General features: G+C 42.0%; 1 protein-coding gene across 1 annotated transcript in view; it reads left to right on the forward strand.

Moving 5' to 3' along the window:
• The first annotated feature begins 3,390 nt into the window (after positions 1 to 3,390).
• Positions 3,391 to 26,643, forward strand: part of XPOT (exportin for tRNA) — a 44,469-nt gene continuing 21,216 nt past the window's right edge. The window contains exons 1-15 of the mRNA XM_075600366.1: positions 3,391 to 3,550; positions 4,980 to 5,116; positions 5,644 to 5,726; positions 11,512 to 11,568; positions 12,773 to 12,842; positions 14,423 to 14,641; positions 15,182 to 15,366; positions 17,180 to 17,348; positions 18,307 to 18,543; positions 19,299 to 19,337; positions 20,066 to 20,128; positions 23,219 to 23,343; positions 24,099 to 24,243; positions 24,643 to 24,762; positions 25,775 to 25,869. Of these exons, the coding sequence (XP_075456481.1) occupies positions 5,057 to 5,116; positions 5,644 to 5,726; positions 11,512 to 11,568; positions 12,773 to 12,842; positions 14,423 to 14,641; positions 15,182 to 15,366; positions 17,180 to 17,348; positions 18,307 to 18,543; positions 19,299 to 19,337; positions 20,066 to 20,128; positions 23,219 to 23,343; positions 24,099 to 24,243; positions 24,643 to 24,762; positions 25,775 to 25,869 (1,667 nt within the window). The 5' untranslated portion in view covers positions 3,391 to 3,550; positions 4,980 to 5,056. The remainder of the gene's footprint in view (positions 3,551 to 4,979; positions 5,117 to 5,643; positions 5,727 to 11,511; positions 11,569 to 12,772; positions 12,843 to 14,422; positions 14,642 to 15,181; positions 15,367 to 17,179; positions 17,349 to 18,306; positions 18,544 to 19,298; positions 19,338 to 20,065; positions 20,129 to 23,218; positions 23,344 to 24,098; positions 24,244 to 24,642; positions 24,763 to 25,774; positions 25,870 to 26,643) is intronic.

Here is a 26,643-nt window from a genome sequence, read left to right on the forward strand (position 1 = left end):
CTAGGGGAATTGCTGGCCTAGTGCAGAGTCACTGACCCCTGCACCCTACCTCCTTCCCCTAGCTGCTCCGGTCATCAACTGCCGTGTGCAAAAACCCCGCGAATTGTATCCATCCCTGCAAGCAGGGAGCTCCTGCAGCCCTATTGGCTCCCTGGCGTCACATGGGGTTCCCTAAGGCTCATGGGATCTGTAGTCCCTGGCCAATACCTTCCCTGGTAGGCTAGGGCTTCGCGGGCTTACCCCTGCGCATGCGCGAGCTGACTGGCGTTCTCCCGCACCTGCTCTAACCGCATGCGCGAGCTGTCTGGGTAATGGCGGCGCCCTCTTCGCTGGCCGCCGGGACCTTAGAGACGCGATCGCGGCCTTAGCGACGGCCCGATCGCGTCCCTGGCAACCGGCCCGCTCGCGGAGAAGAGGCGCTGCTCCCTCCTCGGCCCCCACCCTCCGGAATGTCCTCTGTGCATGCGTGCGCAATCGCCTATGGCGGCGCCCTGCACCGGGACCCGACAGGGCCCTAGCAATGCGTCCGACCGCGTCCTTGCCAACCGGTTCCTGCAAGGAGTCGCGCTATCCGCGCCTATGCCCCCGCATCTCCCCACAAGCGGCTACTACCTCGTGAGTGTCGCGAGGGGGGGGGGGGGGGCATCACCACCGCGGGGGACCTGGTTACATAAATATCCAGCCTTTAACAGAACAGGTTAGGGCAACTGCAGAGATAGAGGAGACTAACCCTCAAATCTGAGTGCTCTTGCTGCCCACGGACGCAGTCTGCGAAGCACTCATACAGCCCACACCTCACCGATGAGCCAACGTCACGTGATGGTGACGTCAGACGTACCCTACATACGTTTCACCGTAACTTCCGGGGAAGAATGTGCCTCAGCGGTCCGACCCGGAAGTCTTAAAGACTTTTTTTGTCTCACGAGTAGCATTTTTAAAAATAATTTGTCGATGGGTGTGTGTGTATATGTGTAACGGAAATAGCCGTGTTAGTCCAGTTGCGATAGTGCAGAATAAATGAGTTCTTCAGTATTAGGCGATACCTTTTTTTATTTGGACTAACAATTTATGTCATAGGACAAGCTTTCAAGAGTTCTCTCTTGAATCTATGGCTAAAACAGTAAGGGAGAGCAACAACAAAAAACGTACTGTAGATAAGGTGGGGTGAAAAAGTGTTTGAAGCCATGGAAGGGTGACAAGGAACCGCATGGGGGGTGGAGGGGGGGAAGAAGGTGTGGATAAGAAGAGAGACAGGCAGGATAATTACAAACAATTCTGATAGTGTGTGAGAAACCCCATATCCGCATTAAGTCCTCTTGTTTTGATATGAGAGGAAGAGTGAAAGGGGGAGGAAGAGTGAAAGGGGGGGCGGAAGAATGAAACGGAGAGGAGAAAGAGTGAAACTGGGGGGTGGGGGGAGGAAGAGTGAAATGGGGGGAGGGGGAGGGGGGGAAGAGTGTGAGGAAGGAAAAGTGAGAGGGGAGGGATGAAGAGTGAGGGGGAGGGATGAAGAGTGAGGGGGAGGGAGAGTGACGGGGAGAGGAAGAGTGAAAGGGGGAGAGAGTGAAAAGGGGGAGAGTGAAAGGGGGGAGGGAGGCCGAGTGAAAGGGGAGGGGGAAGAGTGAATCGGGGGGGGGGGGGAGAGGAGTGAAACAAAGGGGATAAAGAGTGAAACGGGGGGAAGAGTGAAACGGAGGGGGGAAGAGTGAAAGAAGGGAGGGAGGAAGAGTAAAAGGGGGGTTATAAAACATACAGAACACCTACAAGCTCAAATTGAACCCCCAAAATACCCACAACATATATATATATATATATACAACATATATATAAGCATATAAGTTTCACAGAGGAGTGCTACTGAGCATGGCAATATGTATTTAAAACCAGAGACACAACATAAAACACAGACAAAGCTCAGTGCACATCCAGAAAAACTTATATACGGTACAGTGCCTAAATATACATGTATAAATAACTAATAAATAAAATGGTCTTTTAGTTTAACATTTTGGCCAAATTGTTGTAAGCCCTTGAGCCAAACTTCACGGCAGACCACGTTTATTAGTTATTTATTCATGTATATTTAGGCACTGTACCGTATATAAGTTTTTCTGGATGTGCACTGAGCTTTGTCTGTGTTTTATGTTGTGTCTCTGGTTTTAAAAGGGGGGTTAGAGTGAAAAAGGAGGAAGAAAGAAAGGGGGAGTGAAGGGAGGGAGGAAGAGTGAAAGGGAGGATGGAGAGTGAATGGGGGAGGAAGAGTGAAAGGGGAAGGGGGAGGAAGAGTGAAAGGGGAGGGAGGAAGAGTGAAGGGAGGAGGAAGAGTGAAAGGGAGGAAGAGCGAAAAAGGAGGCTGAAGAGCGAAAGGGGGAGGAAAAGCGAAAGGGGGGGAGGAAAAGCGAAAAGGGGGAGGAAGAGTGAAAGGGGGGAGGAAGAGCGAAAGGGGGGAGGAAAAGCGAAAGGGGGGGAAGAGCGAAGGGGGGGGAGGAAGAGCGAAAGGGGGGGGGAAGAGCGAAAGGGGGGGGAAGAGCGAAAGGGGGGGGGGAGGAAGAGAGGTGGGGGAGGAAGAGTGAAATGGGGGGAGGAAGAGTGAAAGGGGGGATAAAGAGTGAAAGGGGGGATAAAGAGTGAAAGGGGGGTGATGGGAGGGAGAGAAATAGAGGTGGGTGAGAGAGGGAGGAGGTGTGAAAGAGAGGGGGGCTCCGGTGGAAACTAGGGCTACTCTGCCTGAAGTGCCCCGGACCCCCCAAAGGCTTAATCTGGCCTTGAGCGGGAGACAGTCAGTACCGCACTCTCACTTACAGGCAGAAATCTGTACCACGGGTTTCAATAAGTGCAGGACATATAAATAAGGTCAGACACTGCCCGCAAAACAAGTGCAGTCGCAGAGAGTGCAAGTAACACTCGGTATTATTTCGATAACACACATATTTTTTTTATCCTGAATACCCAAATGTCATGCATTAGGGTCCTGGAGGACGCCAGAAGTACACACAGTGATACAGACAGTCCTCGGTTATCCAACAGAATCCGTTCTGGAAGTAGCGTTTGATGGTGAAACCGTTGTAAAGCGAGTCCCATGTTAATCAGTGGCAGTGAGCGTCAGACAACGCATTCCGGTGTCGAAAAACAGCACATAGGGTTGCATTGTAAAGTGTTGGATATGCCATTCATTGTAAAGTGAAACGTTGGATAACGAGGACTACCTGTACTGTAATTACAATAATAATGTTACTATCAGATCGCATCACTCTGCTGCAAGCCTCTTCACAGGCTGGCAGAGGGCGCGCGCACGCACTCCTGTGCACGTGTGTGCTGACGACGCCGGAGTCGCCAGAGCGCGCAAACGAAGGAGAATGTTCCCCCTCGCTCCTTTCTCATGTGGTCACGTGCTTAGCAGCCGACGCAGTGACGTCAGACGGCGCCGCGAGCTTACGCGGTGCGCACCGGTGTGGCTGACCGGAGCATAGGAGGACCCGCCTTTGCTGGGTGACGCTGCCGCCCGGGGGGAGAGCGGAGCCACCGCATGGAGCAGTGACCGGCGGGGAAGGTGAGGAGGATGTGACGGTCAGGCAGGGAATTGGGGGCGGAGGTGTAGTGAGGGCTCAGCATCTCTGTGCCATGTGGTTCCCCTGCCTGGGGGCGGCCTCTGCATGGACACGCAGCACCCAGTGACAGAGCGTGGCCCCGGCCTGACACCTAACCAGCCTGCCCGTACCGCGGCCAGCACGTCACATAGCACAGGCAGGAGCACACGTCCCCCAACACCTACTGTGATCACCAGAGAGGCGTCAGGGATATATATACTTGTTCTCAGTCAGCCCCTTCACTGCCAGAGCATTGCTTCACACGTGTACATGTAGCTGTGCATGTATGTAGCTGTGCATGTATGTAGCTGTGCATGTATGTACAGTACCTGTGCATGTTCACAGACATGCTTTGATTTGCGGCCCATGTACAGTAGGTGTTGGATGTGGAACGCCATTCAACAGTGAAGTTGTTTTTGTGCTGTCTAGTGCAGCCTGTTGCATCATTTAGATGTCTATGATCTGCCTTTTTTTAGATGTCAGCAGCAGACTGGGTTTGTGTTGTATCATTCTACAGATTTTAACCCACGTGCCTTCAGTTGCCAGCAGTGTTCATATGGTAGAGACGTTTTTTTAAGATGCTGTGATCACTAACATAGACGCTGGGATGTGTTCTAATTTGTTACCAGACGTGTGTGTGTGTGTGTGTGTGTGTGTGTGTGTGTGTACACGTACACGTACACGTACACGTACGTGTGTACGCACACTCACTGCTCTGTACAAAATCGGTGAATCTTCCTGCAGTGGCCGTCTAGTTTCTGTGTCCTGATCTATCTCCAGAACTCGGATCCAAAACACATTAACAGGATATCTAATGAATATGTTGTTCACATACCTAGCATTTTCACTGGGGTGTGTAACCCTAGTATATCATGGTATCAGAAGAATAGGCTGGGAATCATCACATGCTCAGTCTATCTCCTAGTGTTGTAATCTCACTTTCACAAGTTACTCCTATTGTGAAATCCAACCTAATTGGATAGTGATAGAGTTCTAGTATCTGTAACATATTTACAACGATAAGATAACAATCAAAAGATTTGTAATCTGTCAAATGCAATGTGTTTTTTTTTTGTAAAGTGACCATAAAAACTGACTTTCCTCAAAAACAGATTTTAATGGAAAGCAAGTCAGTTAACCCTTATTTTGATTGTATTTTGATTTATTAACACTGTTTCAGAGCAGGTTTAGGTTAATATATTTTACATGTGGAAATTAAACCTTTTTTATGTTCGTGTAAACTGTAGTTTCTAACAATTTTTTTGGTGCACGCACAACTTCACAGGATGTTAGCAGCCTTGCCTTTTCTATGGCATTTTGCTGAGACAAGCAGCGCCATTGTTTTTGCAAATACCATGTTTCTCCTAACTTTGCTTTTTCATTCTCTGGCAGATGTTGGTTGATTCTGCTGCGCCAGAAAGGGACAAACCTATTGTGAGAAATAGGAAGCGTGGCGTATAGCAGCAGAAATGGATGAACAAGCCTTGCTTGGATTAAACCCAAATGCCACTGCCGATTTCAGAGACCGAGTATGTGTTGTCCATATTCTTTAAGCTTTACAACCTTGGGGGTCTGCAACTTTTTTTCTTTCTGGATAAGTACAGGCATTTGAACAACTCTTCAGTCCTCAAGGAGTGCAATTCTAATATGTAGCTTAACAAAATAAACGTTTCATATTGAATTCCTACTACGTGCATTTATTTCCATTAGTCTTAACTTTCTTCCATGTTTATTACTTTCTTTGTTTTTCCATGTATTCCATGTTCTTCTTTCTCTCGTTCTAGCTGCCTTTTTTTCCCCTTTTAGCTGGGCTGCTTTTTTTTTCATCCTGCCCCTACATCTTGCCTCCATTTTTCGATTTATTATTTTTTCTCTCCATCCTGTATCTATTTCTTTCTCTTCTCTCTCTCCATCGCCTCCCCTCCTACCTCTGTCATAACTTGTTATTGCTTTTTTGACTTCCCCTGTTGTCTCTGCCTCATTGTCAGTCTATGGAGGATTTATTAGGCAATAACTAAACGTGTGTTTACTTTTGTGTTTTTATCTTTTATTGCAGGCTTTGGCCTATTTTGAACAGTTAAAGGTTTCGCGTGATGCATGGCAGGTCTGTGCAGAAGCATTAGCCCAACGGGTATATAGGTAAATGTTTGCTGAAATATTCTGCAATAATATATTGAATTGGAGAAGTATTTTTTGTGTACCTAATTCTGCAATTGTTACGAACTCTTCACTTCTTTTTTTTGTTGCAGAAATGTGTGGCTATTGGTAAACAAAAATATTTCATATCTTTTAGCTCATTGTATGCTAACTCTGATTATAATATAATCATATACTGTAATTCAATAGTGTTGCATTTGAAATCTCTTTAGAAACTTTATTCAATTCTACAAATGTTATATCATGAACGTGTGTCCATGAAAGCTTAGCTGTACCTCACACAACTCTACACTTTGTACTAATATTGTTATTAGAGCTATGCATTTAACAAATGGTAGAAATATTTAGGATTTAATTACACCAGAACCCAATCTGTTTTGTTATTGCCTTTCTAGTTAGATGTTGACCTTACATGTTATATAGAATAGAGGTAGGTCAGGTTTTTAATGTTCCTTGGTATGTATAGGACATGTAATCTAACCTGAAATTTTTTTGCATGTTTACACTGGTTTAATGTGCAATCAAATACTGTACATTTGTCTGTGTTTAACCATGGTACAAATATTTAAGCATGTCAAGGATAACATCTTTAGGTGGCCTATTTGTTTTGATATAGTTGCCTTAGGTTTGTTTAATTCCTGCTTAGTTTCTAACTTTTTTAAGCCATCAATTTGGATGATCGTAACTTAATAGGATATGCATGTCAATAATTATTTGAAGTGCAAGTCAATGTCTATGCAAAAATAGAGAATTGTTGATATCAAATCTGCAAATATCAAGTTACACATTTGATTGGAAACGTCTACCTGGTCAATTAACTAAATTTACCTTGGTTATAGAATTTATTAACACCTTTTCAAGATCTGTAATAAATAGACTGACTAAAGGTCTGATGCTTTATAACACATTTACAAAAACAAATTACAGAGTTATATTTAACGACCCTATCTCCAAATATGAAGTCATGTTGGTGTTTCATTGTTTAGGACAGGGGTGGCCAACGCCAGTCCTCAGGGGCCACCAACAGGTCAGGTAGTAAGGATATCCCTGCTTGAGGTACAAGTGGCTCAGTCAGAATGACTGCACCACCTGTGCTGAAGCAGGGATATCCTTACTACCTGACCTGTTGGTGGGCCTTGAGGACTGGCGTTGGCCACCCCTGGTTTAGGAGCACAATTCTGTGTGATTTGTGGTTACATTAACAGCTGTAGTTTATATTTACTCTGATCTGCATGGCTAGTAGACGGGAGTTTTTTGGGGGCGTTTGTCTTAAACATTTATCCCTTGTACAAAACTGTCACCCCTTTGTTGGGTTCACATAGTGTTCTTGTTTTTGCTTTTTGTTTACAAAGTGAGAGTAAAGATCTCGTTGCTGTGGTGGTCCTAGAGACGTGTCATTTGTAGTGGGTTGTCAGCCAGTTCTTCTTATTTGTAATGGTGTACAGGGCTTTTAAGAAATCATTGGTTTGTACACCACACGTGTTAAGTTTTTGCATGCTATGCACATCCTATAATAGCTCTGAATAAGCTAAGGGAGTAAAGACGCTGTCTGGCACTGAGTTTCAAGCAGGGGAACCTGATTCAATACCCAGCTTCGGCTCCTTGTGACCTTGGGCAAGTCACTTTATCTCCCTGTGCCTCGGGTACCAAAAACATGGATTGTAAGCTCCATGGGGCAGGGACCTGCGCCTGCAAAATGTCTCTACGTAAATCTAGCAGCGCTATACAAGAACATGCTATTATTTTCTTTTACTGCTGTGAAGCGCTATGCACATTAATGGCGCTATATAAATAAAGACAACATGATAAACAGTGCTGCACTCCTACACAATGAAAAACAAAATGCTTGCGGTTAAACACTGGGTCAGGGAAATTCTGTGAAAAATCCTAGACTAAGGCATAGAAGGATCCAAGGCACTACGGATTTCTTAGAAAAATGTATAATCAACAATCAGCACAACGTTTCAACCTTCTCTGATGGAACATGTTAGTCACTTGAGAAAGACCCCAGAGAAGGTTGAAACGTTGTGCTGATTTTTGATTATACATTTTTCTAAGCAATCCGTAGTGTCTTGGATCCTTCTATGCTATATAAATAAAGACATACATGCATACCTTTTTAATTAGTCTCTGAAAAGGTATCGCAATCGATTTAAAAGTGAGCGTAATTTTTTTTCTCAGTTTTCTATTTGATAGAGAACCATATTATATGTAGGGTCCCTCCTGAAAATTAACATGATGCAATCAAAGGCATGTATTGGGTGTGGTTACATGCTTCTAGCTTTGTATGCTGCATTTAAAAAATGGTGATCTGAAGCACTTTAAGCCATCTAATGAGCGCATTTACTAGACGACATTGCACACCCTGAAAGCAGCGAAACACGTGAAATCTTATGGGGTTTATAACACAAAATCTGGTCTATAGTATTGGGTAACGGTGATTATTATTATTTTTTTTTAATAAATTAAACTCTTCATTCCATTTTTAATGAGTTGTAATATAGTGAGCATCCTTTGATTTCTATAACCAGCTTCAGCCCACCTCTCCAGCAGTGCAATATCTTTGTAACACTTTCCTGTTTGTGATAATTTGTTGCCAATATTCCCAGCAGTTTGAGCTGTAAACTGTAACAATAATCAATGTTGTCTTGGTAATATAAGGATACATTGTAGCTGCTGAGGCTGCGCTTATAGTGTCCGTGACGCAACTTGGCATCAAAACAAATGCATTGTCGCCATCGCTTGCGCTTCTAGTAAGCGCAACGGCTTGGTCGCGATCGCTGGAAGTCGTCTCAATTTTTCCAGCTACCGCAGGCTGACGTCGCCAGCACTATAAGCGTAGCCTTACACTGAATGATTGATTGAAACTGAAAGGTGGCCATTTAGTTAGGGCAGTAGTTTTCAACCTTTTTGAAGTGAAAGTTCTTTATTGGCACCTAGTAAATTCTCACAGGACAAAACTCCTTCATGGGGACGAAAATGTGTAACGGAAGTTACGAAATGGCCGGTGCTGCCCGTGCATGCGCAGAAGTGGCCCGCACATGCCCATTAACCTCTAAAATGACTTGCGCATGCGCTGAAACTTGCATCACTCACGCATACATAAACATAAACGATCCGTCTCCTCCTGCGTATACGTACAAACAGCCATCATCACACTTGATGTCACTACAGGAGTCCCTCGGTGCACTCAACAGTGAGAAAAAGCAGGACGAGCTCGGCCCTCATTTGTAACGTTTGAATTAACAAAAAATCTGACATACATTACCACAACATTGGACACCTGTCTCTGCACTTTGTGGTATGCTATATTATCTTAACTTTGGGGTCTACCATTACCCTGGCCCTGGTATTGAAAACCTTACAAATTGACACCAACTACACGCAGTATTGTTATATGAAATAACTATTAAGCCGACACAGTACCAGTACTTTTATATACAAACCTCGCACACTACCAATACTTTTATATACAAACTACTTTTATACACAAAAATACCACAGTAACAGCAATTTGCTAAGCAAACCTGGGACAATATCAGTACTTTTATAAATCAAGCTGTCATAATAGCAGTCCAATTACTTTGGTTAATTTTCACCATTCACTTTCATCCTAACTGAACGAGAATAACGTTAATACAAAAAACAAAAAGGCTAATAAACAACCTGAATGAGTTCAAGAGTATCGTGCTCGAATTAGCAAGTAAAATACCCTCCCCCCCAAAAAAAGACAGGATGTGTACCGTGCACGCACGTTCTAAGTGAAACTTCTTTATGTTTTGTCACTGAAATTATATTTTGATGTTTTTGATTGAATGAAAGACATTTGAAAGTATAATTACAATTTCAGTGACAAAACACACGTTTCAATTAGAACGCGCGTGCTCGGCACACACCCCTTCTTTTTTACTTGAGGAACCCTAGAATTAGATTGACATTCTGGGGAACCCCAGCTCTCCTCCTCTTCTCTCTTCTTCTCTCACTTCTCACCAGCATGCCTGTCTCTCCTTTTCTCACTCTTGTCTCTTTTCCCTCCTATGTATTTCTCTTTTGTACTGTATTTTCTCTCATTTCTCTTCCTTTCCCAGTCTGTCTCTCAGGCTGCAATTCCATTCCCTCGCTGCTGTCCTAAAGGCCCCGCCCCCTGATCTTGACCCCACCCACCTACAGAGGCTCTGCAAAGGAAGGGATTTCCCCTCTGATCTTCCTGCTGCATCTCCGGGCCGCTGCAGGGAATTAATGTGCAGGCAAGGGAGCCAGCCCGTAACCCCACCGGCCCTGGGACTGCAGTCCCGGCTGTCTCTTCCCCCCCACCCCCTCTTTCGGCGGCCCTGCGTATAGTGACCATATTGCTTTTGCTGGCTATTATGTTACTGAGTCTATATTATCAGATTCAAGATATACTGAGATATAAGGAAAGAAAGCTTGTGCTGGGTTTAAAGCTCAGCACATGCCCATGGTTTGCCCTGGAGATGGTAACAAAGCATATTTCGGGCACTAAAGGAGTGAACTACTTGGTGCTCAGCAATGTGTTGCTTGCCCCTCCAGTTTTTAAGGCGTTAATCTTCGTATATGTTTGTTTTTAATCTATGAAAGCCACCAACGTGTTGAGCTGTTATTAATTTGTTTCCCCTTCTGTTTTAAATTATCCATATCAGTTGTATCTGTACTTTATGATAAACAATGGAAGAAAGAACCCCAGTAGATCACTCATACACTGTGTTGAGATGATGGTGTAGATTTAAAACTAAACTTTATTAGAAACATAGTAAAACAATGGGGATTAAACTCTGTATCACTACACTTAATTACCTAAGGGATATGATAGTCCCCAGGTAGGTAGTCGTTATTGAAGTGTTACTTGAGTACACTAGCCCCCAGCCTCCTTAATTAGGGAAACCTTGGGGAAAGCTAGATTGAGGGATTATAAATACTATTCTTATATGGAATGCCAATTATATACTTGTAGTGCATTGGTGCAATAGTATTGAAATGACACTGCTAATGGTGGGTTGATTGCACAGCCTGTAGTTAGCAATAGAGTGTCATTTTAAATCTTGATAGGATAATGCACCTATGTTGCCTTAGGGTTAAATGAACAATGTAAATTACTGCCCCAAGGATACACAACAGCTATAGCTCTAGGTCATAATGTTAATGTTAGGATGCAACTTTGATACTGCCGAGAAGGTAGTTGGAGCCGTCTCTGTTAATGGGATCCTCCCGCAGCACGATCGCTTAGGGTGGCGTCTGACGTCACATCCGCCAGAGTCAACGTCTCTTCCGGTTTCACGGGGGAAATGGGCAGTTGTGGCGGCGGCTGACAGCCCATTTCACTGGGGAAAGTTGCATCCTAATAGATGTGCCTATATGTGTTGTACAGAATGTGAGTACAATACTGTTTTTGTTTTTATGTTGATACATTTTATATTGGTCTGCACTATTGGTTCTCCTTTGTCTTTCTCTGAGACACACAAGACAAGACTGGATCCCAGATCTGTTGACACTATCTACACCAACTGCTGTTACCTATCTGCCAGTCTGTAAGTAGGCTCTCTATATGAGCCAAGACTGAAGAAGTGTTTGCCACTTTTATATACAGAAGTGCACTATATTATTTCTCTCTCTTGAGGTGGAATCCTGACGATCATGTAGAGATCTAATAACAAAACGACACTCTTGGCTTTTATTTCATGTGTTAATAAAATATGTTGCTGGAAATACTGTAATCCTACATAAAACTGAACATTTCTTCTCCTTGTTTCAGCGATGATCATGTCAAGTTCTTCTGCTTTCAGGTCCTGGAACATCAAATTAAATTTAAGTAAGTATTCTCTGCAGTCTTGTTCTTTTTTCACTTTAGTGGACTTTTCCTCCACATACTGTAACTGACATAGAGCAGAGCTGAAGAGACCTTTTAGTTATGAAAGGTCATGTAGCCTACATCATGTGTTCTTCTAATGATTAGTTATTTTCATGTTAGTCCAATTTTAAGTAGGTCTTAAGTAGGTTAAATTGTAGCAATTGTTAATGCTTCGTTTTGTAGTGTATGACTACAGCAATCATTGCACCAGATATTTAATTCCTTTATTCTTTAACTACTCAGGTTATTAACAAACATATCTGCCACAGCGACTGCGTGGGGTTTTTCTTTTTCCCGTTGTTTATCTATTCAGAGATATAGGGAGAAACTTCCCCACCCTTCTATCCTGCTTCAAATCACTTTTAAAAAATTCATTCAGATCACTTATGCTGTAAGTCTGGGGTGCGCAAAGTTGACCCTGCCCCCCCCCCAGCCTGCTCACCTCCCGGCTCCCTTCCCATCTGCTCGGCTTTGCCATGGCAACGTAACGTCACATGACCCTGCAACGCCATTTGACACCGGGTTACCATGGCAACGTGTCGCCGAAGACCCGGTAAGAGAAGCTGCAGAGGCCTCGCACGGTCCCCCGGCATTTCATTTAAATGCCTTGGGGGAGAGTGCGGGACCTCTGTAGCCGCCCCACCCCCCTGGAAAATCTCCCGCCCTCCACTTTGCGCACCCCTGCTGCAAGTCACTGTGGCTCAGTTGATTTTAAAGCTAAAGCAGTGTGCACTTGTGAGTTGTAAGTTTGATTAACGTGTGCTTCCTGAATTTGTGTTGAAGCTTCCATCATAAAGGTTTGGAAAGATTATATTCAAAGTTCCTTTGAGAGCTAAAAGTATGGAGTCCTGCATTATCCTCTCCACTGTTAGGCCGTGATTATAGTGGGCGCAATGGCGCGACCAACAGATCTCTTCTCTATTAGGCCGCCCATAGTGTGCGTGATTGATGCAGAGCAACTGCGCAGCAGATATTTCAAACGACAATTTTTTTTTTGCCTTTTCGCGCGATGGTCACGTGAGTGGTTCCGCCAATGAGGACGAACCAGCCTTGTGACGCATACGCCACACCTTCCCATCGCCTCGGACCTCAGTGCAGAGATCACTCTATCTCCGCTTTATAAGAATGAAGCTACTGTGTAATGGCTTGAATTCTCTTGTTGCAGGTATTCTGAGTTGACTGCTTTGCAACAGCAACTAATAAGGGAAACTCTTATCGCATGGCTTCAAGCTCAGGTAAATAAATAATTGTACTTTTTGGAGCACCAGTCCCATTTAGTTTGTTAATTTTATGGTTTATTCACGTTTTGTCCTTTTTTGAAGGACTAATGTTACAAGCATTTGTAAATTTGCAATCTGTACAATTTCCGATTTTATCAACAAATTTGTAGGTGTGGTTTTGTATTTTTTTTTCTTAATTTAACATTTCCTCCTTTTCCGTGACCGTTTCACACCAGTGCTGACAGTACATATCTATACTTAAAGCGGCGATTCTATGTCTGTATCTCCGGGGCTGAACGCCATTAATTTCAGCTCCAGGGCACACCTGCTACCGGTGATGGCTCAGTAGGGGGTGCCGGTATCCGTTCCTGCTTGCTAGCTGGGGTTCACATAATGACCGCTTTTCAAGGCTCCCTTGTCCTGCAAGCTAATAGGAAGCCGTGGCATCATCCGGTACGGGTTCCTACTGGCCCACGTGGCACAAGAGATACCGGCACCCCCTTCTGAGGTAAGTATCTCTGAAAGCAGGGGGTCCCTGGAACTGAAATGTATGGAGTTCAGCTCCGGAGACCCCCTGCTTCACTCCTATGGGGGAGGTGGGGGGGGGGAGAAAGAGTCCTGCTTGGATTGCTCCTTTAAAACCAGGGTGCAATGAAGACATTAAACAACATTTAACAAAGCGAAATTGCCAACTAAAGTCTGTTACCTGCAAACCAACAGATGTGCAGTTATTCCAAGGCCACACCTAACAGTCATTACTCTGCTGTCGTATCCGCCGCCTGATTTACAGTGTAGCTAAAGAAAATGCCGCACTTTTAGCCGAGCAAACTATGTAATCCTATTATCTGTATAAATAATCTAAACAAAGACTTATAGTAACACGTTTCATGCTTTTACCAAATAAGTTATATTCCACTCCATATGGCTTGAAAGACTGGCTTAAGATGGGGATTTAGTACTTGGGCGTATAATGCTATAAGTATTTTATTTGTACTTAATTTTGCAGTCACTCTGATATTGCATTTACCGCTACTGCGAGGACATAATTAATAATAGTTTGTTACGCAGCGTTGACCATGTACATAGCATTGTACAAAGTTACGTGCACACGGCATTTGTCCCTGCCCCAAAGAGCTTACAATCTAATTTTAGCCACTAGGGCACAGGAAGATGAAGTGGGGCTTGCTCAATGTCACATTGAGATTCGATCAATGTTCATTGGCAATGGTCTTACCACAGAGATGTTCCTTCCATAGCTGCAGTCATTTGTTTTTGCTTGTTGTATAAAAAGCTCTGTCAATTACAAAACTTGGTCATCAATAATACTGTGTGCAAAGAAAAGGAATGATGCAACGCTCACCTAGTATCCATCAAGATTTGAACAACGGTGCATTGGGATAATCATATATCTATAATATATGGTCATCAATAATACTTTTAGAAGCCATGTATTAAATACTATTTTATAGAAATAATATTATGATGGCCTATAATCTGCTAGACTCAGATCTGCTGTGGCTGATGGATGGAAAAGTAAATGCTGCCATATGGTTACTTATTCCAGTTCATGCTTCGATGCAATTTGTTTTCCACAGATGCTAAATGCACAACCAGAGAAATCGTTTATTCGTAACAAAGCCGCACAAGTGTTTGCCTTGGTCTTCGTGACCGAGTACCTCACGGCATGGCCCAAATACTTCTTTGATATTTTGTCAGTAATAGGCCTTAATCCCCGAGGCGTGGACCTCTACCTCCGAATCCTAATGGCTGTCGATGCAGAGGTAGTGGATCGTGATATAGTTCACACACCAGAGGTAAGAAAAGTGTTACTTGCATAGCATTGTGGTTTTCTGGAATATTTTTTTACAGCCTTTTCATGTGGATATAACTATTTATAACCTGGCAGTCTAACTTTCTGTGCCCTTGCTTTTCTGTGCAAGCGTACAAGAAAGATGTGCCACTTACCTTGATTTCATTGAGGCTCTCCTTCACAGAGACTGAGTGACTGATCATTTTTGGAATATATTTTATATAATGCATGATACAGCTCAGTCCCGTTCTAACGCGATCCGTTACAACGCGAATCCGCTTATAACGCGATGCAAGCGTGGCTCCTAATTTTCATATTTATGAATACTTTACAACACGATTATTGGTATCTTAAATACTTAATTTTACATTTTTTCTAACGCGATCCGCTTATAGCGCGATGTGATTCTTTGGACCCCAAGCACAGTGTTATAAGGGGGTTGAGCTGTATTTGGTAATAATTGAAGATTGTGTGTTGGCTACAAGTGACTGCTTTTCTTGGGTAACGCAGGTTATTGAGGCTTGCAACCATTCTCATTTTCTAGGAAGCTCGAAGAAATACTTTGCTGAAAGATACAATGAGGGAGCAATGTATCCCAAGTCTGGTTGAATCGTGGTACCAAATCCTGCAAACGTATCAGCACAGTAATTCAGAATTGACATGCCAGTGCCTTGAAGTGATTGGAGCTTATGTATCTTGGATAGATTTAACCCTGATTGCTAATGACAGGTATGAAAATGCATTGTCTGTTTGTGGTGTTTTTAGTAAAGATGGGGGGAAGGCTAGATAGATCTTATGTTTTGCGTATATATTACCTATAGATTTTGATTTAACTACTTCATTAACAGTAACGGCAAGGCTTTTTTCATTTGTATTTATATATTTATATAATGTTTTTACATTTCATGCTAGGTTTTATCCTAATGCAATTTTCTGCATCCTGCTATGCAAGTTTTTGCTTGATTTAAAAAAATGAAAGTTGATGAGGGACATACATAATATACTGTAGATCAGTGATTCCCAACAGGGGATTCGGGAACCCCTATTGACTCGTGAGGTGTCTCCAAGGGTTTGCTTCAAAAGTACGTAATGTCAGATCCCAGGCAATATCTTGGGTTCCTGAGCCTGTGTGGGGACTGCACACTTTGTAAGGCACCAAACTGCTCCTTAGTGTGGGAAGGTATAGCTGTCCATTATATCAGGAGCTTAGAAAGTCGCTCCCCACAATGCCTTGCATCCACAGTGACAAGGTATTGTGAGATGTGACTTTAGAAGCTCCCGTAGTGATTGACAGCTATACCACCTGTGCTGTCTGCTAAGCTATAGTTAGGGGACCTTATTAGGCTTTTGTTCCCCCCACACACTCTGGACACTAGATTTGTTAACAATAGTCTGAGTAGGCAATAAGATTTAACAATTAGGAGTTCACAGAACAAATATTTTCTAGCAGTGGGTGCACAATGTAAAAAAGGTTGGGAACCACTGATGTAGATGATCACAAGCTTCCCAAGCTGCTACTTCAGGTGGAGAATGTGGTTGCTCTAGAATCTTTTCCAAACTTCTGCCGTCACATTTCTGACTGCATGGTTCTCCATTTGAAGACCTTCATATTTACAGCCAGTTCTTGGATCTGTTTGACTTATTTTTCCTTCTACCTTCATATACTAGTTAATATTAGAGACCATCTGGGCTTGTTTACACATTTGCCGGTGGCATTGCCTCAAATAGCATGGTTTCTTTGTTGCAATGCAGGCGACTCCTGCTTTTAATGGGCAATAATCTGTTTAACTTTTTTTATCTGGTCTTTGCAACCAATCCGTAATTTTTTTACAGCCTCTGCTAATTATTGGTGACGTTTTTATTTAGATGCTCTCACTCCATGTCACCCGTATTAATCACTGATTTTTATGAGCATAAAGGCAGCAATATACGTTTCTTGCCTTCGGTTGTGTGATGCAACATTTACACCCACATATAATCTTCAAGAGCCTAGCTCTGAGTCTAGAAGTTGTTTGTCTTAAAGGAGCAATCTAAGTGGCCCTTTTTAGTTAGTATTGAAGCAGGGGGTCACCAGGACCGAACCACATTAATTTCAGCTCCTGAGACCCCCTCCCCCCCTACTTTCGGAAATACTTATCTTTGTAATGTGGTGACGTAGCGGCTCCGCTATGAAGTTCATATAGTGGCGTCCTGTGGGCCAATAGGAGGCCATGACCTCATCCACTGCAGCTTCCGTTTGGTTCACGTGACCAGGGCTTTAAATCTGCAGCGATACCGGCACCCTTACTAAAGTAAGTACCTCGGGAAGCCAGGCGGTCCCCGAATCTGGAACTAAAGCGGTTCAGCTCCGGAGACTCCCTGCTTCAATACAATGTATAAAAAATAAACGCTTGGATTGCTCCGTTAAGGAGGATATTCTAAGGGTATCTTTTTTTTTTTTTTTCTTGCTTAGATAAGGAAAGTCAAGATTTTAAGTTTCCTTTAGGAACAGCTGTTTGTGCACGATAATAATGCATTACATCCTCATGTTCTGATCTTTCAGATTCATAAATATGCTGCTTGGTCACATGTCAGTGGAAGTTCTCCGGGAGGAAGCATGTGACTGTTTGTACGAAATTGTAAATAAGGGAATGGATCCAAGTGATAAAACCAAATTAGTGGAATCGTTGTGTCAAGTGTTGCAGTCTGCGGGATTCTTCAGCATTGAGCAGGTTAGTGAACAGAAAAAAATCTTTCTGCAAAATTGTAACCACTTACATTGATTTTCTAAATATTAACATCAACTAATTAGGCTGTTAATCCATGCAGAATTCGTTAAAAAAAAAAAAGAAAAAGCGAAATACGAAGACGTGCTCCGTAAGAATGGAGGAAGTAAATGCAGTACAGAATCTGGCATGTAAAATTAGTTGTGCAAGGGCGTTATGAACATTGTTTTTCGAAGTTTGGATAGAACCAGTGCAGCGATATCTTGAGTAGGCAACAAACATGTAGGTGTATGGTTAAATATACACATGTTAAAATGGATTAGAAGCAAAATGTGACACACAGGCTCAATTGCATGTCATTACCCAGAATCCCTGGCTGCAGTGGAAGCACTGTATACAAACAGATAATGGGGAAAGGCAGGTTTGCAGACCTGCCTGGGCCATGTGAATGTGCTAAAGTTATATTTTTATTTAATTAAATATATAATTATTAAATGTAGTTACATATGTTATATAGTAGCATTTATTTGAAGCAAATTATTTAAAATTGCAAAAAGTTTTGTAGTCTATTAAGTCCTGAAACTTGTGAGGTCACCAGCTTTGTGCACATCTTTGATTCTGCAGAACACCGGCTTGGGCAGGAGCACCAGTCAACCATCATGCTCAGACAATAAAACATTTTCAATCCTAAAGACCATTCTTGTCTACAATGCAAAAGCCGTCCTAAAAGTTGCCGAGACTAAAAAGTGACTCCTCTGGGCGGGCTTAATATAATTATTTTAAATATTTCAGTTCATAATTTTCCTGACTTAGTTTGTTTTTGATTTTAGTCTTCCTTAGGCAGAGAATTTGAACCTTGTATTTGGCGATGCTTAAAAAGTCGTTTTGTGTTTTTGGTTGTTTCCGCTTCCTGGTTTACTGCTAGTAATCTAAGTAAACAATCTCTGCTAAACAATTGTTCCAGGAGGAAGACGTGGATTTCCTGGCCAGGTTCTCAAAGCTCGTCAACGGAATGGGCCAGTCACTCATTATTAGCTGGACTAAACTTGTAAAATGTGGCGACATGAAGACTGCGCAAGACACCCTGCAATCCATTGAATCCAAAGTGCCTCTGATGTTGCAGTTGCTCGTTCATGAAGACGATGACATCTCTACCAATATCATTGGTTTTTGTTATGAATATTTGCACATCTTGAAACAGGTAGGCTAAACTGAGCAAGTTTAAGTGCCTGTCTTCATTGGTTACTTATTTACCATCGAATGATCCCGTCATTAAGAGTTTTTTTTTTTTTCCTTCAATTATTCAGCAAGTTAGGTTTTTTATAAAAACACTTATTTAGTAGTTTATTTAATGTATGTTGGCAATTTTGTCACTTATCAATACAAATGGTGTGTGTATCTCTTTTATATAGCGCCCACAGTGTCCTCAGCGCTTTACAAAAGGCCGAATATAGTACAATAAATGCAACAAACAAAATCAGAGAATAGGAAAGGAAATACCTGCCCTGGAGAGCTTACAATCTGTGATATGTTGGGAGTTTTGGAGACACCAGGCAAGGGAATAAGTGCAGTTGATGGCAGTGCTTGGCCACAGTGGTTGGTAGGAGCAACTGTAGGTGTGGAACAATGCACTCTGCTAATTCCTATGCCATTCCATAGAATTGTAATTGTCAAAGTAGTACAGAGGTCTAGTAGTTATTGCAGGTTGCTATTTTTAATGAAAAAACATGATGGGGTTTCATAAATGTTGTTGTACACACGGTCCTGCAACTTCACAAGTTTGTTTTTCAGATCTACTGTAGCTACCACGCATTACAGGAATAGACGACCAATTGGGCAACTAATGCTTGTGTACAACTAATCTATCTCATTGGTCCAATAAAATAAATTGCAACATATAACAAACTTTTGTCAAAATTCTGCAGTAGTAAATATGACATCTTGTCTTCCTTACAGCTGGCTTTGCTTTCTGATCAGCAGAAGTCTCATGTAGAGGTAAGTGGTTTTATGTTTATGTAAGTCAGCGGTGCGCAAACTGGGGGGTGCGGGATTTTTCTGGGGGGGCGCGGGCGGTTGCAGAGGCACTGCGCTTTCCCCAAGTCATTTAAATTGCTTACAGAGGCGGCACGCTCTTCCCCACAACATTTAAATAAAATGCCGGGGGGGGGGGGGGGTGTTGACTGGAGACATGGTGTTGACTGGAGACATGGTGTTGACTGGAGACATGGTGTTGACTGGAGACATGGTGTTGACTGGAGACATGGTGTTGACTGGAGACATGGTGTTGACTGGAGACATGGTGTTGACTGGAGACATGGTGTTGATAGTGTGATGTCCGTTATCTGTCCCTTTGTAGTAATTGCTTTGCAATGAGACATTAAGGAGGTCATTCTATATAAGCCAAAGCGGCAGTTCAGGCCGTTATTGGCACGATATCCCCATTGGCTTCAGTGGGGATTTTTGTCTGCAAACAGCCTATTCTGCCTCTTCGGCTTGTGTAGAATTACCTCCTAAAGGATGCGTTCCTGCCAACACACACAACAAAAGGCTCTGATCGTGTATACAGGATAAGATTGCTTAACATTTTAAATGATTGGAAGTTACAGTATAATGGTTTTCACAATGACATTGCCGAGTGTTGTACGCATACAGCAGTTACCTTTTTTTTTTTTAAATGTCTAGTATCTCTTGGATATTATTATTCCTGTTCTTTCTACATGTAGGCAGTAATGCTGGCAGTTATGAAAAAATTAACTTATGATGAAGAATACAACTTTGAAAATGAGGTAAGACTTATTTCTTTTTTCTGTGAGAAGGTATAAAGGTATTCCCTTTGCAACCTGAACATTGGGTGGAGTTTTGCTTTTTCTTTGTTCTGTTATAAAGTTATATTAGCCTTTTATTTAAAGGAGCATTGCACAATTATTAGTAGAACATAATGGATCTCAAGGCTTAAAATGTTGCTCCATTTTATGATCCAGCCTTTAAATCATAAACCATATTTCATCCTTAGTGCTCTCCGTACAGATGGGCTGTTGGCCAAATCACACATTCAAGCCCTATTAAACGTATTCTATGCAATTATTTTACTTAATAATATTTCTGGCATCCACGGCTTCATCGTACAATGGAAAAGTAGGTAGAAACATAAGAAATCTGAACAGGTTCACACAACCCGTGCTTATCTATGTTTGGTCCGTTTATTCTTTTCAGCTATTAGCCCTGTAACTGTGGAGCCATTTATTCTCCCATAATGTTTTCAACGCCATTACATATTGTGTTCACCATACACTTCTATATTTTGAACAGTAAAAAATAAATATGTCCTATTCATTAATCTGTACTTGTGTAAATAGGTGAAAAAAGGCGCGAACAGCTATATATAGTGATAATAGTGGTGTAAATGATAAAATAAATGTAAGTGATGACCAGAAAACCCACAGCTCAAACCTCACTGGTGGGACCTGTTTCACGGGTTCCAGAGTTTAGAAGTATCTCAGAACGTCCAGGGGGAGCATATAATGGGTTGAGAAAACAAAACAAGATACACAAATATAAGTGCAGACGAAATGCAATCAGTGAGTAAATGTGGCAGTGTCTTGGCTCATATAGCTGTACTACTCACAGGACTAAAGTGTATATATAAGCAGTTGGCAAATAGGGTTGCCACCCTTGATGGTGTAAAGGCACCGGACCCCTTATCGATACTCCGTCAGCATAAACCGCATGTATAGAGAGAGAGAAAACTACATAGTGCGATCAATAATATAAACTTTATAAAAAATGAATGGGTAAAAGATGCGCACTTACAATGTGCTAATATAATAAAAGCATTGGTCACAAATTGTGAGTAGGAGTTGTCCCGAGCAGCTCACCGCCTCCCTGGGTCCTCAGGCTGAATGCCGCGGCACTGTATCCACGATCGGAGCCTCCCTCTGTGCGCCCGTCTGATCCTCTGACGTCACGGCTGCAGGTTAGGTTCAGCTACGGGTCGCCTCCAAGACCAGAATAGGTCTGCTGGTTTCCTCTACGCGTTTCGCCCAGCACCAGATACTGTTCACGGCTTCGTCAGGAGAATAATGAGTAGCTAGCTAGTGGCTGTTTAAATACCCTTTGGAAATGCTAATTAAGCTAAAACATTCAATAAATCAATTAAGATTGCACCTGGAATTGGAGTTGAACATGGTTGGAAGTTATAATACTTTGTGTTATTAAAGACTAAATAACGTGGGATAACATTGTTGTGGACACAGTTTGTTCATACATTACGGCAGATATCAAACGGCAGATATCAAACATATATCACAATTTTACCCTTAATGGGTATTATGAAATGTCATTCTGTATTTTACTTGCTGATAAATGTGATTGTCAGATTTATTATGTTTACTGCGATTTCAATCGCTTCAAAAGGAGATGGGAAGGGGAGGAATCTACTTATAATGAACTCACTATGTATTTCGATATTAAGGGGTGATGAATACTTAAATAGTAATTGGTCAGTGTGTTAAATCTGATCTAGAAACAAGGGAGGGCAAAGATCTCTACTGGGGTATTAGATGTAAACAATGTCTTTTTCGGACATTGTTTACATCTAATACCCCAGTAGAGATCTTTGCCCTCCCTTGTTTCTAGATCAGATTTAACACACTGACCAATTACTATTTAAGTATTCATCACCCCTTAATATCGAAATACATAGTGAGTTCATTATAAGTAGATTCCTCCCCTTCCCATCTCCTTTTGAAGCGATTGAAATCGCAGTAAACATAATAAATCTGACAATCACATTTATCAGCAAGTAAAATACAGAATGACATTTCATAATACCCATTAAGGGTAAAATTGTGATATATGTTTGATATCTGCCGTTTGATATCTGCCGTAATGTATGAACAAACTGTGTCCACAACAATGTTATCCCACGTTATTTAGTCTTTAATAACACAAAGTATTATAACTTCCAACCATGTTCAACTCCAATTCCAGGTGCAATCTTAATTGATTTATTGAATGTTTTAGCTTAATTAGCATTTCCAAAGGGTATTTAAACAGCCACTAGCTAGCTACTCATTATTCTCCTGACGAAGCCGTGAACAGTATCTGGTGCTGGGCGAAACGCGTAGAGGAAACCAGCAGACCTATTCTGGTCTTGGAGGCGACCCGTAGCTGAACCTAACCTGCAGCCGTGACGTCAGAGGATCAGACGGGCGCACAGAGGGAGGCTCCGATCGTGGATACAGTGCCGCGGCATTCAGCCTGAGGACCCAGGGAGGCGGTGAGCTGCTCGGGACAACTCCTACTCACAATTTGTGACCAATGCTTTTATTATATTAGCACATTGTAAGTGCGCATCTTTTACCCATTCATTTTTTATAAAGTTTATATTATTGATCGCACTATGTAGTTTTCTCTCTCTCTATACATGCGGTTTATGCTGACGGAGTATCGATAAGGGGTCCGGTGCCTTTACACCATCAAGGGTGGCAACCCTATTTGCCAACTGCTTATATATACACTTTAGTCCTGTGAGTAGTACAGCTATATGAGCCAAGACACTGCCACATTTACTCACTGATTGCATTTCGTCTGCACTTATATTTGTGTATCTTGTTTTGTTTTCTCAACCCATTATATGCTCCCCCTGGACGTTCTGAGACTATTCATTAATCTGACCACATCCTCTATAATTGTAGCAGGGCTGGGCAGCCCCTGTCCTCAAGCGCCACCAAAAGGTCAGATTTTCAGGATATCCCTGCTTCAGCACAGGTGGCTCAGCCCTTGAGCCCTTGAGATACGCACCCCTGATCTAGAGTCTATTGAAGGATCTTGCTTTTATTAATGCTTTTCTGGAAATAACGGCTCTGTGTTTGCAGGGGGAAGATGAGGCAATGTTTGTAGAATACAGAAAGCAGCTGAAATTATTGCTGGACCGACTTGCTCAAGTCTCACCGGAGTTGTTGTTGGCTTCTGTTCGCAGAATATTTAATACTACACTACAGTAAGTCTCTGTGCCCGTTATGGGATCAGATCTGTGCGCCATATAAGAAAAAAGGCTAAATTAGACGCCGTGCCTATCCTTTATACATTTTTGGAAGTAATATGCTTTATCAACCCCCACATCATTTAAAATAGTAAATTTATAGGGCCGTTCTTGGATGCACTGGCAAATTACCAAATATAGCTCTCTGGATTTATTTATGAGAAATGTCTCCCTGCTTATTGACATTAAACACCACATATGGAGTAAATTAATCATGTACTCAGTAAAGGGGCAGACCTTCCTACAACTAAGGTTAAGGAGTTAATGGCAGTGACATGCTTGTTGAATGTAGGTAATGTGAACCCTTAAATAAAAGGGAAGTGTTTTTTTTTTTTTTTTTAAGTTACAGACTTTCTACCATTTTTATTTAATATCTTTCATTATAAGGTTTGTCTATGTGAATTGCGACCCCATTCTTATTTTATTTGTAAAGATGTTGTACTGCTAATATTTATTAGACAGGTGAGGGTATCTGGGAAAAATAAATGACGTAGGACCTGAATAAAATTAAAACATTAGTTTTTCACAGGAAATAAATGTTTTTCTTTAAGGGCTTTTGGGCCTTTCGAAAAGACTGTGTGGAGTGCCACTGTAAGATAAATGCATTCCCATGTATGTGCTGAAGTCCAAGGCAGTGAATGTGATGCTGTACTTTTGGTACAGTTGATTCTAAATAAATTTTAAAGGAACGGCGTTGACCTTTGGTTTTTCAGGAATTGTCAGACTGTTCCGTTCATGGAAGTTGAAGTAGCCATCAGATTGCTGTATATGTTGGGTGAAGCTATCCCAGCATCCCATGGAGCTCATTTCTGCGGTGACGTTTCTAAAGCCAGTGCTCTGCAGGACATGATGCGAACCGTAAGTCCTACACCTCCTGGAATGGCTTTGAGCTTGGAATTTGCCAGAGCTGCAAAGTGTAGATTAAGAGCAACATCTCCTAGTTATTAACCCAGTGAGACTGTCATCACAAAGCTCTCTCTCTCTCTTTGCAATTGTACTACAGAGAGCCAAAACTTTGCCAATAACCTGTCCCACTTCTGTATGCTTGAGGATATTTTCAGTCCATGATAATCGCTGTATTGGTGTTTTCAGATGTTTATAAGTGGTTGCACTTTCTCTGCAACACTGGTGACCACAAGTGACACACATAATGGGGACACCATTAACACCGAATTTTCAGTTTAATGTGTCTGGTAGGACATTTCTTTCTTGCTGTAACACACTTCTATATGAGCATGCGATCTTGTTTCCTTACAGCTGGTGACATCTGGCGTGAGTGCATACCGTCATACATCGGTTACGTTGGAATTTTTTGAAACTGTGGTTAGATATGAAAAGTTTTTCTTGGTGGAACCCATGCACATTCCAAATGTTCTGGTAAATATTGTTTATAGTATCTCTAATCTGACTGAACAAGCCAATGGTCTTTGTGTACCAATTACAGGGTTTTCATATAGTTCCCCCGTAATATTATATACTTCCGGTATAACCATAACAAAAGGGCTGTGACTTGATCCCCTGTGGTTAAATGTTTCCTGTGACTGATATGCAAATGACCAGCACAAAGAGAAATTATCTGCATTAATGTCATCTCATAGCAGGTCTTATTTGGTGTTTCACTATTAAAAGCAGGATGCATATATAATGTAATGTTCCCAGCCTTTTGCCTAAACTAACTTTCTTTAATGTGTAGTATTTAATGTTTTAAAAAAATGGCCAAAGTAAGGAATCCCGACTCAGGGAACTACCTTGGTTATACACGCCCTTCCCTCACTTGCCTGTCTAAGGTCAATTGCTGTAAACCACAGTAAAGTGACCAGTGTCATTAAAATGTGGGTTTTAATGTTGGAGAGAATAAATATATATGTGGACAGCAATATTACATGTGGCATTGTCAATACTGGTTGAAAGTTCAGAGATGCAACTAGATAAATGCAACCAGGGATATCCAATTAATGTATTTTTATTTTAATAAACACTAATACACCATGTGACATTCAGGCCTGAAAGGAGCCCTTCCTTGGGTATTATCAGCAGCGCTTACTTAGCAAAAGATCTTACTTTTCTATTTCATAATCAGATATCATATTTATTAGAAATATTAAGTGGACAGCAGTGTACACCCTTGCCAGAGCTACCCTGGTGGATTTGGACAGAAAAAGATTTTATCCTGGTAATTTTACTAGGGGTTTCGGTGTATGAAGGGAAGACCTCCACTAATACTTTGTGGGGATTTTTTCATGTAACTCTACAAGTTGATATGTTAGTGTTGGAATAGATGAATGGTCCCATTTAATTTTATGCTGTTGGAACTGTATATGTTCCAATACCAATGAATCTGGTATGCAGAGAGTTGTATAGATCTCTCTTCTTTTTTTTTCTTCCTCAGATGGCGTTCTTGGATCACAGAGGTCTGCGACATCCCAGTCCCAAAGTCCGTAGTCGAACAACATATCTTTTTTCAAGATTCGTCAAGTTTCTACAGTAAGTGTCAGGAATTCATTTCTATTGGTGCTGAAGACGAGATAGGCAGACTTATCTGAATCCGATCCGCAGATTTCCGCGGCTGGTTTTACCAAAATCCGTCTGCGGATTGGGTACTAAAAAATCCAAGCGATGCCTCAAACAATAATTGGATCCAATCCAGTCGGATTCTGTCTTGAATCAGAGTTCAGGGGACTGAAGAGTTCAATTTAGTAGTGTCATTGTTGTGTATATATATCCCCTCAAACCTCCCTCCAAATAACTTGGAGAGATGCTTGTGCTCAAAAAGGAGCACACAAGAGATACCCTGGGAGATATGCTAATGTCTATGCAAAGTACGTTTTAAAGTAGTCGCATCCCACACGTCCTAAAAGGATTTCCTTAAGAACTATATTGAGTTAGCAAGCCTAGGTTCCTAGTGACTGCAATGGTATATTATTGTCTGACCCAACAGGATTAGAGCCCACACAATCAATGTGTGTTATTCAGGATAACCGCTCTAGCAGTGTGAGCTAAACCAGCTGATGGCTAGCACTGTTGTCATAGCATACTTTTGAGCTCTACTTCTCACTGAGTGCTCATACCTGTAGAAAGGACTTATCCCTCTTCTCGTTTAAAGATCCATCATACCAATAACAATAAGCAGTCATTGGTTATGAGACGGGAAGAAACCTTACAGTCGATTTATTTGAATAGACTGTAATTTATTCCAGCACCAAATGTGTCTTATTGCAGAACACTGCTTTGTAAATCTGGCCCACTGTCTTTATAAGA

This window comes from Ascaphus truei, chromosome 5, assembly GCF_040206685.1.
Source record: "Ascaphus truei isolate aAscTru1 chromosome 5, aAscTru1.hap1, whole genome shotgun sequence".
Classification (NCBI taxonomy): Eukaryota; Metazoa; Chordata; class Amphibia; order Anura; family Ascaphidae; genus Ascaphus; species Ascaphus truei.